Raw genomic sequence first — 16,791 nt, forward strand, 5'->3', positions numbered from 1 at the left:
AAGGTTGAAGAAAATGTGATAGTAGCAGAATTTGATCCTCCTACTACAAATCAATCAGGAGATGATTATTATTCCTTGGAAGAACTGGAGCAATTGGAGGATGAGTCAATGGCCCTTATTGTCAAGAGATTCTCAAATGTCAGATTCAAAAGGAATCCTAAGTTCAAGTACAAGTCCAACTACAACAGATTCTTGAACGGTGGATCTTCATCCTCTAACACCAGCAGTGGTGGGTATAAAACATGGATGGTTGATCGAAGCACCATTCGATGCTTCAACTACAATGAGTTGGGACACTTTGCCACAGAATACAGGAAGCCAAAACAAGTTAGGAAGAACTCTTACGATTCTAATCAGAAGAGTAAATCTGAAAGGGCTTACCTGGCAAAGGGAAGAAGCTGGGATGATACTGACAGTGAAGATGAAGAAGTTGGGAATCTTGCTCTCATGGCTAGTGATGCAAACACCTCATCGTCAAGAAAAGAGGTAAAATTTACTGATGCTAAATTAGTTTATCATCTAGGAGGTTCCTTAGATTGTGCTCGTCGTGATAATGAATTGTTAAATCAACAAATCAAAGACCTTGAGAAAGAGGTCAATGAATTAAGACTTGTGCACATTATTCAAGATAAATTAAAAGAACAAGTATCTTTTCTAGAGAATAGAGTTGACTATTATAGACAACTTGAAACTATTCTCAAAGACAAGATCACCGGTCTTGAGGCTAAGGTTAAAGCTTACTTTAATTCTTGTTCGAAGTCCAAAAAGTTTTACAATAAGCAAGCTGTTAATCAAACATCTGGAATAGGTTATGATTACAATGCTGCTATTGGAAAATTAGGCATAAACTCCCCTCCTCATGTATGTGCTAAAGGCAGGGAAGTACCACATGTGCTTATGGGTGTTGATGAACCCCTCTATAAAGAATCAATTATTGAACCATTTGATGAGACCTCATTTATTATTCAAGAAGAAATCCGTGCTGAAGATAATGCTAATGAGAAAGCTGTCTCGGAGTCAAGTGTGTCAAAAGTTCCAGTCAAGGTTGTGAAAGCAACTGAGACTAACTCAGACACACATGAGTTAGATAACACAAATGCCATGTCTACCATGCATAAGTTGCCTATTGTTAATCCCTCTCATAAAGCATGTGGTGTTCCTGATTGTATGTCTTGTGCTTTTAATCTGATGTATGCTTATTTTAATGGTAAGCATGTTTCTAATGATAAGACTACTCCTCGTCAGCATGTAAATAATAGAAAGCATGATAGGTCTAAGACTGCTAGTCCTCCTAAAGCTAGAAAGGAGACATTTGTGCCTAAGCCTAAACAGAAATCTGTCAAGGCTGTTCACAAGGTCAAATGTCCAGTCATTGAGAAAGTTGAGAATATTAAAATTAAGAATGTTGTTTTGCCTGATAAAGGTCAATTTTACAAATATGCCGGACCCAGCCAAGCTTGGGTTCCGAAGAAGGTCTAATCCATTTGTATTGCAGGGCATTAAACAGGTACAACCGGTAGTATGGATTCTTGACAGCGGATCGTCAAGACATATGACCGGAGATAGAGCCCTGCTATCAAATGTGGTTGAGAAAGCTGGCCCAGTGGTTACCTTTGGAGATAACAGCAAAGGTTTAACGGAGGGATATGGCTGTTTGCTAGCTGGAAATGTTATCATTGAAAATGTGTATGTTGGGCAAGGACTTGAACACAATCTGCTTAGCATTAGTCAGTTCTGTGACAACGGCTACAATGTTTTATTTGACAAGCTGAAGTGTCAGATTCTGCACAAGAAAAGTGAAAAACCCTCCTTAATGGGAATCCGGAAAGGAAATCTGTTCGTAGCTGACATGAACTCTGGAAGCAATCCTGAAGTCAATTGTTTCTATGCAAAGGCATCGTCAGATGAGAGTTGGCTATGGCACAAGAGACTTTCTCATCTCAATTTCAAAACAATGAATTCTCTTGTAAAAAGAGAATTGGTAAGAGGTCTGCCTCAGCTGGAATTCTCTCCAGAAGGACTATGTGAGGCTTGCCAGAAAGGAAAGTCAAAGAAAGCAAGTCACAGAGGCACTGACATATCTTCCATAACTGGTGTTCTACAATTATTGCACATGGATTTATTTGGACCAGTTAATGTCCTTTCGATGTCAAAGAAGTGTTACTGTCTTATGATAGTTGATGACTATTCCAAGTATACGTGGGTTTTATTTCTTCACTCTAAGGATGAAACACCACAAGTTGTGATTGATCATATCAAGATGATTGAGTTAGATTCTAATGTCCCTGTTAGAGCAATAAGGTCAGATAATGGAACAGAATTCAAGAATTCACTTCTCAATGGATTCTGTACAGACAAAGGGATTACCATACAATTTTCAGCTCCTAGAACCCCTCAGCAAAATGGAGTGGTAGAAAGGAAGAATCGTACTTTGATTGAAGCTGCAAGAACGATGTTAAGTGAATCAGGTCTTCCAATGTACTTTTGGGCTGAAGCTGTCAATACTGCATGTATACTCAGAATCGAACTCTAATCAACAAAGACTTCATGAAAACTCCTTATGAGATTTTGAATGAACAGAAACCTTCTATCAAATACTTTCATGTATTTGGTGCCAGATGCTTCGTGCTCAAGGATGGAGATGATCGTCGTGGTAAATTCGAGGCAAAGGCATATGAGGGTATTTTTGTTGGATATGGAAGAAGATCATACAGAGTGTATATCATTGATCAACACAAAGTAACTGAAAGTGTCAATGTTACATTTGATGACACTAAACTCCCTAGTATCCAAACTAAAGATCCTTCTGAGAAACTGAAGTTTGATGATATGTCGTTTTCAGAATCAGAACATGGTCAAGAACCTGAGGTTGTTGCTGGTGAAGAACCTGTTAATCATGATGATACTCAAGGTAATAGTGATGGAAACTTTGGCAACAATGGAGATACCACTGCTACTGACGGAGAATCTTCAAGTCAACATGGCAACAACTCAGGGGGAGATGCTGAAGGATCATCTAGTAGGACACAACATCCCAATGAATTTCAAGGCGAATCATCAAGATCAAATCTTCCAAGACAGACTGTCTGGAATAAAGCTCATCCTTTTGAGTTGATTATTGGTGATCCAGATGTTGGAGTCAGAACTAGACGTGCTACTCAAAATGAGTGTCTGTTCTCAGGATTTCTTTCTGAGATGGAACCTAAGAAGATTGAAGAAGTACTAACTGATCCAGATTGGGTGATTGCTATGCAAGATGAACTCAATCAGTTTGAAAGTCAACAAGTCTGGAAACTGGTACCTAGACCTACACACAAGAAAGCTGTTGGTACTAGGTGGGTATTCAGGAATAAACTAGATGAAGATGGTGTGGTTACAAGAAACAAGGCAAGACTGGTAGCAAAAGGGTATTCTCAAGCTGAAGGCATTGATTATGATGAAACCTATGCTCCAGTGGCTAGACTTGAGGCCATCAGGATATTTCTGGCATTCGCAGCATTCTCAAACTTTAAAGTTTATCAAATGGATGTCAAGAGCGCCTTTCTGAATGGAAAGCTGGATGAAGAGGTATATGTAGAGCAACCTCCTGGTTTTGAAGATCCAGATCATTTTGGATTTTTTCTTCTTTCTTTTCAAGGCTATCTATGGGCTCAAACAGTCTCCAAGAAAATGGTATGACACTCTCTCTGAATTTCTTATTGAAAATAGCTTTATTAGAGGTGTCATAGACAAAACTCTCTTTTCTAAAAAACATAAGAATGATACTATATTAGTCCAAGTCTATGTGGATGATATAATATTTGGGTCTACTAATGATAATCTCTGTAAGAGATTTGCTAAGTTAATGCACAGCAAATTTGAAATGAGCATGATGGGAGAGCTGAAGTTCTTTCTTGGATTACAAGTAAATCAAAGGTTAGATGGAACATTTATTTGTCAATCCAAGTATCTCAAGGAACTCCTCAAAAAGTATAATCCAGAGGATTCTGCATCAGCAAGGACTCCATCAACTACAGCTGTCAAGCTTGGACCATGTGAAAACTCCATTAAGGTAGATGTCACAAGCTACAGAGGTATGATTGGCTCGTTACTCTATCTTACTGCAAGTAGACCAGATATTATGTATGCTACATGCTTATGTGCAAGGTTCCAAGCGGATCCTAGAGATATTCATCTCGTTGCTGTTAAACGAATCTTAAGATATCTTAAGGGAACACCAAATCTAGGTATTTGGTACCCTAAAGAATCTAGTTTTAACCTTGTTGGATATACAGATTCAGATTATGCAGGAAGTGTTGTTGATAGGAAAAGCACCTCAGGGAGTTGTCAATTCCTAGGTAGCAGACTAGTCTCATGGTACAGCAAGAAACAACAAACAGTTTCCAACTCAACGGCCGAGGCTGAATATATTGCTGCTGGAAGCTGCTGTGCTCAGATCTTGTGGATTAGGAACCAGCTACGAGACTATGGCTCTGTATTGAACAAAATTCCTATTTTATGTGATAATACAAGTGCAATAGCCATCACCAACAACCCTGTGTAGCACTCGAGGACAAAGCACATTGACATCAGGTATCATTTTATTAGAGAGCATGTCATGAATGGTACTGTTGAACTATTTTTTGTTCCAACAGAAGAACAAATAGCAGATATTTTCACTAAACCACTTGATGAATCCACATTTACCAGATTAGTTGGTAAATTGGGCATGTTGAATAGTTTTAGTGATTAATTTAGTTAATATCTGAGATCTGTTCTTGAATGAATTTACAAATGAATTTTTCATAAATGAAAAATTCATTTGCAAATTTATTTTATCATTTTATCATATTTCTTGCTTATTTCTATGTAATTTCTATTATCTTATCTTATTTATTTACTCAACTTGTTAATTTTAATGTCTCAGAATATTTTATTTTCTCTAAAAATATTTTTCTATGAATTTAATTTGTTAAAATTCAAAAGAAATCTATTTTTGGACTGAAAATATTATTATCTCTGAAATATTTTAATTATTTTAATTATGTAAATATTTTCTGCAATATTCATTTCAGTTTTCTGAAATTGAAATATTTTATATATTCTGTTTTTTTTATGTGTTTTTAACAGTTTTTATGTTAATTATTCAGTATATTTAAATACTTAAATTATCTTATACTAGAATGACAATCGGCAAGACAATTGAAATTGTCTTGCTGAAAGTCATTTCAGTAATAATGCTTGGTTATTTTTAAAAATCAGATTAATTTTATAACTGGCAAGACAATCGGTATGACTATTGATTGTCATGCCAGTAATAAAATTAATATCAGACTTTTTATGTTTTATTTTGTACTGGTATGACAATCGGTATGACTATCAGATTGTCATACCAGTTATATATTATTATTTGTTTTGTTTTGTTTGTTTTTTTCTGTCTTTAAGCTGGTGTGACAATCGGTATGACAATCCGATTGTCATACCAGTTATACTACTTAATCGTTTTTGTGTGTGTTTTAAGTTTCATCAGTTCAGTTTTTTCTTTTTCAAAAATTCCAACAGTCTCTCTTTCTCTCTCTCTCTCTCTCTCTCTCTTCGAACAACAAACACCATCTCAACCGCCATTGATCTCCTTTGCTCGAGTTTTTACTCAGCAATCTTACTCCTGTTATATATACTTACATATATATACATACAGGAGTGCTGCCAAAATTTTTTCAAAACTTTTTTTTCGAATCATTGTGTTTGTTGATTTTGGGTATTTTTAATTTTAATTTTAATTTCTGTTTTGTGTCTTTTGGCTTTTCAAATCTGCGTTTGTGAGTTAAAAATTTTAACGAGATACATTTCTGTCTAAATTTTTCGATTATAATTAATTTAATTCGAATTATTAAATTAATTTAATTAATTCAAATTTTCTTAATATTATTCTTAAAATTCTGAAAGTGTGTGTCTTATTATTATTTTAAATGGCTCTCAATTTCCAAATTGTCGCGCATAATCAGGTTGGTTATTTTAATCCAGAAAAATATGATGTGGAAAAATTTAAGCCATGGATTAGATTTTTAAATGACCATTCGATTGTTAGATCTGCTATTAAATCAAATGTGATTTTAAATGTCGATCTGCTTAGACTGATTTGCACAACCTCTACTGTGGCCGATGATTCAAAATCTTTTTCATTCACCGTGGCAAACACACAGTATGTAGTTGATGAAACAGTCGTCAATCAAGCGTTAAATTTTCCATTGGACAATTTCTGTAATTTGCCCTCTAAAAATGATATCACAAACTTTTTCCATGCTATTCACTATCAGGGGGTGATCAATTTAACCAAACTTTCAAAATCCAATTTGGTGTTTGAATGGGACATTTTCTTTGATACACTTTCTAAAGTGTTTGCCAACTGCACTAAATCCAACTTTCACAACATCACTTCCACTCTGCATTATATTGGTCTTGCGGTTGTTTTCAATCAAAGGATCAATTTTGGCAAACTACTTTTTCCCATTCTCTTGAGACGTCTCACTACTGCTTTACGTGATCATTCTACAAATTGTAGGGTATCATGTTACTATGCTCGTTTTCTCATGCTTATAGCAGATCATCTTCTCACACCTGAGCACAAAGCCCTTTTTGCTAACTCTGCAGTAACCGAACCCCCTCCTGTAAGCAAAAAGATTTACACCCGCCAAGACACAACCTTCAAATTCATGCAAGTTCCAGTACTTGTATCTGCTTTCATGGCCACTTATATTCCCTTACCTATTTTCAATCTTCCCGGTCATGAACAGCAACCTCAACCTCCAGTGGTTCAAGCCACCCAGGCTCCTCCAACATCAGATGCTCTTCCATTACAGGTAGTAATTCCTCACTCTCACTCCATTCCTACTTCTGTTGAAAGACCCCCAGTGGTCGATAGGACTGACCATGAAGTTGTAGAACCACAGCTTCAATCCCAGGTCATAGAGCCAAACACAGAGTCACAACCTATCTCAACCTCTCCCCCACTGTCTAAAATGTTACCCAGAAGGTTAATAAGAAGTAGTGTATTATTAAATGTGAGTGAACCCTCAGCTCTGCCTCCTCCCAAGAAAAGAAGAACATATACTGAGGCATCTGAAAGCCCATCCTTGTCCTCCCAACAGGACATGGACTTTGAAATGGCCAATGAACAGTTACTAGAGACATTATCTCAACAGGATGAATCTATTGAAATTCGCCATAGGGTCATGGCATCTTGTACTGAGTCAAGCACAATTCCATTACTCACAATGGAACCATACATACCCACAGATGATACTCAGGACACAGAGCAAGTAGTGCACATAGAGTCTGTTACAGTGCCTGCCATAGTTACGGCAGAAGAGCAGTCACATGCTTCTGAGGGAAAATCTGACTCTCAGCCACCCTTAATAGAGTCATTTTCTCCCCTCCCAGATCAAACACCTCTGGCTCCCTCACGGGATTCTCCACTCGCAGATTTATCTGGAGAAAGTGGAGGGCAACTCAGTCAATCTATCCCTGAAGCAATTTAGACATCTATTTCACATGAAATGATAGGTTTGACTGAGGATCGGGACTCGCGAATTCCCATTGCACCACCACTGACCTCTCTTGAAGAGGCTAGGGTGATTTTAACTGCAGGTACAGAACAAACAGCAACAGGAAGACTCCTCACGAGCAATTATATTGAGAGAAACACAAGCACGTGAGGTGAGTGAACCAAACACGAGTGAAATTCAGGTGAGAGCACACACAGACACAGACACTGAAAACCTGTTAGCTCAAATTGCTGCTCTAAAAGAAGAACTTGCTAAAAGCCAAGCTGAGGCTCAAGCATTCAAAGCACAAGTGGTTGAACGGTCTTCTTCTTCCACCTCTGTCAACAATCAGCTGGCACTCATCAGGAATGATATCTCAGATCTCAAGAACACTGTCATACCAAAGCTCAATTCCATTCAGGAAACTCCAACTTTATCAGCTGATGACATTTCTAACTTCTGCTCTCTACATACAAGAATGACTTCTCTTGAAGACCTGGTTGAAATGAATCATGCACTGGACTCCTCCAGATTTCTAAAGATAGAAACAGGCATGGAACATCTTAATGAAGGAATGAAACACTTATATTTCATGATCAAGAATTCTCACTGCCCTAATGAAGAACAAAGAACTTACTTTGAAGGGCCGTCTGGTAGAGGCTCAGGCTCTGGAGATGATGGAGGTCATGGAGGTTCTAAAGGAAAGTCAGTAGAGGATCCCTCAACTAAGGGGGAGAAGAAAGGGAGTAGTGGAAAGGGGAAAGAAAAAGATACCTCTGTTGGAGACAAAGGAAAGGCTGATGATGTCTACTACAGTGGAGAATAGGATGACTTTGATATTTTTGACATTCCCACTGAACCAGTCTTGGAAGATAAAGATGGTTTATTTGAAGCTGAAGAGGAAAGTGATTTTGGAGAATGGGAAGAGGAAGCTATAGTGGATCCTATCTTTGAGAAAGAGTTGCAGCAGCAGCAGTCAGAGATGAAAAGAAAAGAAGCTGAACTCAAAAAGGTCTCCCAGATCATTGACATGAGGAAAGACATACAAAGAACAGAAACTCTTCAAAAGCAACGTCTTCATGACATTAAGGCTCGAGAAAGGAGAAGAGATGTCAGACTGAAGATTGGTGAAAAATGGGATGAAGCTAGGAGAGTACTTGATATGCCTCAGCTGAGCACTAACAACGATAGGCAGTTCCTACATCTTCTTGACAAGCTGGAAATCTCAAATCCTAACAATGACATGTACATGAATGCTATCAAGACTGAAGTCTCAAGGATCACAGCTGCTTTTGACAGATCCCTAAATGAGATGAGCATTTTTGTATATTGTCAGAGTGAAGGATCTTTCAAGGTGTCACTTCATCTGTTTGAGAATCGTTCTTTGTCAAAAACTTGGGTTCTTCTCAACAAAGTAAAAAGAAGCTCAGAATTGAATGAAGTTCTTCGAGAAAGGCTAAAAGAGTTTGCCAGCAGGGCTAGTCCTCAAGTGGTCAACAATCTTCATCAGGTGAGATTCTTTAAGTCTGATTGTCTTCAAATCTGTCAGCTAGATGTACAATCTCTTAAAGACTACTCAGCTAAGCATCTGGTCTGGATGGAACATCATTTAAGAACTGCTGAATACTCATCCATGTTGAAGACTCAAGCTGCTGATTTGATTCAAGCTTATTGTGAAAAGAATATTAAAAGGTACAATCAGATCAAGAATAAGCTGAAGTCAGTTGGAGTTCAACCAGTCAGACCAGCAAGCTTCACTTCAGAAAAGGATCGTGTCTTTGACAAAGAGTTGCTTCAAGATTTAGAAGAAGGTGAAGTTAGAAGAGAAGACAACTGAAGTCAATTAGCTCAAAACTCAATGTAATATGATTAGAGTTTATGAATCAAGATAGTCTAATGTAGTTATATGTTCAGGCTAGAGGAACATCTATCTTGTATTCACTTGTAAATTTCTTTTGGAATCTGGAAAATGTTAAATATAATCCAGAACTTTTCTGCTATTTACTTTGCATTACTGTTTATATCTTTTTCTTATTTGTTAGTTGAGTTATCCTCTAGGTATTTGTTGTTATTGTCTAACAAGCAAATAGGGGAGATTGAAAGGCATATGGCATAGCCTATTTGTATATTCGAGGATTTAACTCAACTCAAATAAGAATGTAATAAGTAAATAGTGGATCTATCGTCAGAGAGATCTCACAAAGTAACATCTGTCAAAGGGTTAAGAAACATTATTCATCTACAGACTTGAAGACTTAATTCACTGGAAGAAGCTCAAGAAATTGATCAAGCCTCAGTGATATAAATCAAGATTGTGGATTTAATCAAGTGACAGAGATCTCGTCAGGGTATCAATTAATTACAAGGATTTAGTCTGAAGAAAATCAAGAGTATCAAGGTCAAGGCTTGAAGAAACGTCACGAAAGTTAGTCACTCATGAACCAGACAGTACATCGAGTGTCAACATTGAAGTGGTGGAATTGATTCATAACTGACAGTAATTTTCAGAAGATTTTCAGAAGAATGGTTGCTGCTCAAGATTAGTATTAATTCTCTATTAATTAATTAAGTCATATAATTTAATTAAGAAAATAAATTATATCTGCAAAGATTAATTTATTGATTAATTGAATTAATTGATTAATTAATTCAGAATTAATATTAAGGATTTTCAGAATTGTTATTAGATTAAAATCTATTAATAATTCAGTAAGACAATATGATTTGAACTACTATGACAATCGGTATGACAATTGATAGTCATACCGAAAGTCTTGCTAGTTCATTCTGATTGTCTTGCTAGCTATTGGGATTGTCTTGCTAGTTCAAAAGGATAGTCTCACCGAAAGTCCTTCCAGTTCAAATGGATTGTCATGCCAGTTCATTTGATTGTCTTGCCGAAAGTCTTGCTGATTCAACAGGACTGTTTTGTTTACTTAAACAACAGAAAGCAGAAGACATTCATTCATTCAATAAAAAAAAAACAGAGTACACAAGTCAAGAACAGAGCAGAAACAAAAGCAAATTATTTCATTTTTCATCTGCGTTATTCAAGATCAAAATTCTAGATTGTAAAGTTAAATCCAAACCACTAGAATTATTTATCTTGTTCTTGTGTAATAATCTAGCGGATTAAAATCCGAACTTAATCTCAAATCGCATTTAGCATTTGATCTTTTAATTGCAAAAATAGAAAAAGTTCATGTCGAATTTATTCTAGATTTGTAATTATTGATTTGAGATTAATCCCTTGTAACCGATACTGTAGTTGTAACACCTTTCAAGTTTAATAAAAGTTTTATTTAAGTCGAATTTTGTTTCACCTTTTTATTCCGCATTTTATTCGATTAAACGGTATTGTTTGCATTCAACCCCCCCCCCTTCTACAAACAAATTGGTACCTAACAGTCTTATATTTATACCTAGTCCCAAATGGGCTTTATCTTACAAAATGGGACTTCTTGGGCTTTACAGTATGTTCCACAATTATCCTAATTATAACTCCTTTGGGCGTATTGTCTTGGTCCAATATTTGTCCCCCTCCTGGTTCGAGCAATTATCTTTTAGATTTGCACTTTATTTATTTCGAGACCTGGGGATTGGGAACCTGAGCAAGATTTTGAAATAAACACATATATATAAAAAAAGTGTTAGTAAAAAGCGGGAAAATAAAGACGAAGATAAGGAAAATAAGAGTGAATTTTTGTTTGCGTTGTCTGTTGTTTTTATTTATTTTTATTTTATTATTTTTAAACTATATAAGTACTTGAGAAAAAATCTTTTTGGCTTGTTTTGCTTTTATTTTCTGGGAATTATTGATTGAAGACTTGGCTGTTCAACTTCTTCCCCCTTTATCAAAACTGCAGCATCTGCCCGGAGAACTTCACTCAGCCTCTAAAACCCGGTTACTGTAGCAAGTATCTGTAAGTTCATCCTCTTACCTAACTGTATTACTTTCTGTTTTTATGTTTTATTCTTAATTAGCTGCTTCGATTTCCACTTTCATTTATCCATGGATCAATCTAGTTCATCTTCAATTCGTACTGTTTCTGATCCAGATCCTGGTAAGCGGCCCCTCGAGAAAGGTGATCAAGAATCCTTCTTGAATCTGAATAATTTGGCGATTCCTAACTTAGAGCAGTGTGGGTCTTTTGACTTTATAAATGAAGATGATTTTTTGGGGGGTATTCCTATGGGACCCCTTCCCTCTCCTCCCTTGAGCCCTGGAACGTTAGAGAAGAGGTGACGAGTTGTTGAGGATAGTCTTCGTTTGGGTAAGGAAGAGTTTGGGGGTAAGACAAGTCTGAACTATTTAAGCTATTATATTACCAAGGACCCTCCACTGAGTAAGTTGAAGTCGTATGTGGATTTGTCGAATGGTTACCGCTATTGAGTGCCGATAGCTAATGAGCGGGTGTGGATGATGCCAGAATTTGGGATGCACGGGATACCGATAATACTTTTCCATTTCGGACTTCGGTTGCCTATGCATCCATTTTTCTTGGCGATGTTCGAGACTATTGGATGTGGGGTTAGTCAATTGACGTCCAATTCCCTTGCACAGCTTAGTGGGTTCGTCGCTTTATATTATGATAGAAACCCGGTCCCCTCTTTTAAACTTTTCTTCTCGATCTATGATGTTAGGTATCACGACGGACAGGTTTATTTTGATTGTCCTTACAAAAGGATTAAGATCGTCAGTGTTCGATCCTCTAATTCAGGATATCATTCTAAGTGGTTGTATTTTGGAGGACCAGATTTAGAATTTGTAAATCCATGTGGGAAAGTAAATTAGCTTACTATCATTTACTTGAATAACCTCGAAAAGTGCGATGCGGGGTATTTGATCAGGTTTCACGGATTGAGGTTGATGTATACTCATTTACAGTTAAAAGAACCTGATTTTTTGGACATGCATGATTGTAAGGGGGGATTTCCAATGATTGATCTTGTATGTTATCTCTTATTATCATTAAATTATTTTCTCTCTCCCCCCTCTCTCTTCTTCTTTTTTTTTATTTATTATTTTTTTTGTGTTTCTTGTGTCGATACTTGTTTCTTTCACTAATTATTTACTTGCACTGGGCTTTTCTTTTCCTTTGTTTTGCATTAAAGGCGGGAGCCTCGTTGCAGAAGATTTTGAACAGCGGGGTTAAGGAGGAGATGGATAAAGCTATGTTGTTGCTCGTTCAACGTGCATCGAGGAAAAATGTCGACGGCATACATGTCGGACCCTCGAGAGCTGATGCATCGGGTGTTGGTCATTCTGTGTCGATTGAACTGTTAGATGATCAATGAAATAAAGTTATGGAAGATCCTAGGAAAGTTATGCCTGATGTAGAGCCGGCCGACCTGAATACTCACAAGATGGGTCTTCGGGATGTTGAAGATGTTAACTTAGGGAGCGGCGAGTTTGTGGAGCCGGTCATGACGGGTAGCGGGGTGAATAAAACCATCACCTTGGTTGGCAACAAGGCGATAATGGCTAATACGGTTGAACGTCGATCCAAGAAAGAGCCTGTGAGGGTCGAGATTCAGCCTAGCGAGCGTTGGACGGGAGGGACTACTGTGTCATTAAGGGTTTTTGATCTGTTTCACCTTCCCCAAGATGCGGTTGCTTTCGATGGCCGACGTCGGGGCGATCTTGCTGATCGATGCAAGAGTCGAGCTGGGAGGGTATGTGAATTTTTCCTTGGTGTACTATCTTATTGGGTTGTATTATTCTGTATTTATTTGTTCATTTTTATTATTATTATTATTATTATTATTTTGAATTATGACAGTTCCTTGCGGACTTCATGAATATTGTGGAAGAATTCTGGGCTGATGGTTACGACGAGGCTCGGGCGAGGCTGGAGGCTGAGGTGACCGCTCTATAGGTCGAGAAGAAGAAACTTGGGGCGAACTATTCGGATTTAAAAAAAGATTGGTGGATTTGGCTAATGTGAATACTGCATTATCGAAGAAAGTGAGTGAGATGGATGTTATGGGTGAATCAATGAGTACGAAGGTATCGGAGCTTGAACGGAAACTTCATGAGGCTGAGAAGGAGCGTGACGACCTGAGAGGAAAATGCGAAAGTTGGGAGTGCCACGTCGATGGAATGAATTCATCATACCAGCTGATTGTTAATGAGAATACTTCTTTGAAGGCGGAAGTTCGGAAGGGGGTTGAGGACATCGGAACGCTCTCGGAGATGGCTACGGGCGTTGTATCGCACGCATGCAAGGGGTGGGATTCGATACTACAGGGCATACTTTTGAGGACTATATTCATGACCTCGCAACCTCTCAGCCCGATGATCCAACGGGAAATCCGTGAAGGCGGGGTATACCTCGTTATTGATGTAACACTTTAAAAGTCGACTTTGGAATTATGGTCTTTATGGTTTTGTGAACTTGGGTTTTTGTGCTATTGTTCCTTGAACCTGTGATATTCTTTGTTCATCGTGACTCATTTTTTATTTTCTGATGGATAATACTCCGTTTGTTGTGTTTAAGGAAATCTTTCTGACTTAAACATTAAAAATGCTTGTTTGATTTTTATAAAGTTTAAGCTGTCTATGTTATGTTATCATATTTTTTGCTATTATAAAGCATGCTTTCCGGTAATGTATTTTGTCATGGTGGTCTTGTTTAAACTGATCGAGCTACTTTCCTGTTTAAACTGATTGAGCTACTTTCCTATTTTAAGGAGCTACTTTCCTGCTTTCCAGTAATATATGATAGTTTGAAAACCCTGGGTTGTGACAGTTAAATTGTGTTCCCTTCACATATGCCAAGAGTATTTGTTTCATCTGGTAGTTGCTATAACACTGAGTTTTTCGTGTGGTCGAATTTATTAAAGATAGAATATAGAGATAACTACACTTGGTGTTTCTTAAAATAACTTAGAGACTTTCATTATCATAAATTAAATGTCCCTCGATGGGGATCTCATAACGACCCTCATTGCATCGAGGGTTGGTTTTTGGTATGGCAGTTGTAGCCATAAGTTTTAATCATTACACACAAAAGCTGATCATTGATAAAATTTCTTGAGGTGAATGCCATTCCAGGCATTTTTGATTGGTTGGCCATCAAGATGTGAGAGCTCGTAGGTTCCTGCACTGACCACTTTCAACACTCGATAAGGGCCTTCCCATGCTGGCTTAAACTTTCCTGAAATGGTGGGTTGTGATGCCGCAGAGTCCCGAAGGACGAGGTTTCCAACCTCGAAGTGCTTGTTTTTGACTTTTTTATTGAAGTATTTTGCAGTCTTCTCCTGTTGTGTGATCATGCATAGCCGAGATTCCTCTCTCGTTTCTTCAAGCAAATCAATATGAAAATGCAATCCCTCGAGCACGAGGGAAGGATCGAAGAATTCTACCCTTGGGGAAATTAAGCTTATCGCGACGGGTAAGACGGCATCGACACCATATGCGAGGCGGAAAGGAGTTTCACCGGTTGCGCTTCGGGGAGTTGTCCTATAGGACCACAACACATTTGGGAGTTCATCAACCCAGTAGCGGGGAACTTCTTCAATTCTTTTCTTCAATCCTTGCAGGATGGTTCTATTCGTCACTTCTGCGAGGCCATTGGCCTGTGGATACATGACCGAAGACTTAATATGCTGGACTTTTAAATCGTTTAGAGCCTTCTCAAACTGTGCCCCCACAAATTGTGTTCCATTGTCCGAGACTAAAATCCTTGGGATTCCAAATCGAAATACTACATATTCCATGAAGAACTCAATCATTTCTTTCTCTCTGATCTTGGAAAGGGGTTTTGCTTCGACCCATTTTGTCGCATAATTGACTGCGACCATAATATATTGGCATTGATTCTTAAATTTCAGAAAGGGCCCTACAATATCTATCCCCCATTAATAGAAGGGGCATGGGGCAAGAATGGAGTTGAGCTCTGTCGTGGGTCGATGACACATGTTTCCATGTCGTTGGCATGCCTGACATTTTCGAACATAACTTTCATAATCTTTTCGGAGTGTGGGCCAATACAGACCCTGTCTCATGATTTTAAGAGCTAAGTTCTTTCCGCCGAGATGTTCACCACATATTCCTATATAAACCTCGAGGATTGCCTGTTCGGCGTCTTCAGGGCATAGACATCGAAGAAGTGGTTTAGTTACGGCACGTCGATACAACACTGACCCTATCATGCAGTAGTTTCTTACTTTAAACATGACCGCTCGGGCTTCATTTTTCTCTATGGGAAGTTTATTTTCAAGGATATACTCGAGAATGGGCTTTTGCCAGTCAGGATTATTCTGAATGTGGTGGACTGCTGGTGTATCGATGGCTGGGGATGTCAGGGTGTCAACATATATCGGGTCGAGATTTATTTGTAAATTAGATGAGGCTAACTTGGCGAGGGAATCTGCCCACTGGTTTTCCGCTCTATCGACATTCGATAGTTTCCATGAGGAGAATTTTTTGAGCAGCTTTTGTGTGATTGCAAGGTACTTAGCCATGTTTTCATTGTGAGTTATAAATTCTCCACTTATTTGTTTAACCACCAGCTGGGAATCGCCAAATATATCGATAATATCGACCTTCAGGTCCATTGCCAGTTTTAACCCTGCAATCAATGCCTCATACTCAGCTACATTGTTTGTTGCTTGGAATTCGAACTTGAGGGCTTGCTAGATCTTAAATCCTTCTGGGCTCATAAGAATTATTCCTGCTCCCCCCGAATTGGTGGTTGATGATCCATCGACAAACAGTAACCATGGTCTAAGCTGAACTTCATCGGGATTCGAATGTTTGGCCTTGAATTGGCATTCTGCTATGAAATCTGAGAGGACTTGATCCTTTATGGCGGTTCGGGGCTTGTATTCGATATAGAACTGGCTTAATTCGATGGTCCATTCTGCAAGCCTTCCTGTCATATCGGGCTTGTGCAAGATTCTTTTGAGAGGTGCATTTGTCAACACGTGTATTTCCCTTGCTTGGAAGTAGTATCGTAGCTTCCTGCTAGCGATGATCAGGGCATACACGAGCTTTTCAACCTGAGGATATCGAGTCTCAGAATCTCACAATGAGTGACTAATGTAGTATACTGGAATCTCCTTTCCCTCGTTGAGTCGAATGAGGACAGCTGCGATTGTTTCATCTCTAGAATTGCCTTTGTGTACGCGGGGTCAGCTTTGATACCTCGTTGTGTAACCAAAAATCCCAGAAATTTGCCGGATGTAAGTCCGAAGGAGCATTTGCTAGGATTGAGACGTAAGTTGTGTTTTCGGGCATTCTCAAAGGTCTCGCAAAAATCAA

General features: G+C 38.2%; 1 protein-coding gene across 1 annotated transcript; it reads right to left on the bottom strand.

Annotated features, from left to right (window-relative positions):
• Window positions 1–15,386: 15,386 nt before the first annotated feature.
• On the bottom strand, window positions 15,387–16,085 carry LOC141660438 (uncharacterized). The gene has a single exon (XM_074467420.1). It carries the CDS (start codon window positions 16,083–16,085, stop codon window positions 15,387–15,389), a length of 699 nt encoding a protein of 232 aa, XP_074323521.1.
• Between the last annotated feature and the right edge of the window lie 706 nt (window positions 16,086–16,791).

Source organism: Apium graveolens, chromosome 5, assembly GCF_009905375.1.
Source record: "Apium graveolens cultivar Ventura chromosome 5, ASM990537v1, whole genome shotgun sequence".
Taxonomy (NCBI): Eukaryota; Viridiplantae; Streptophyta; class Magnoliopsida; order Apiales; family Apiaceae; genus Apium; species Apium graveolens.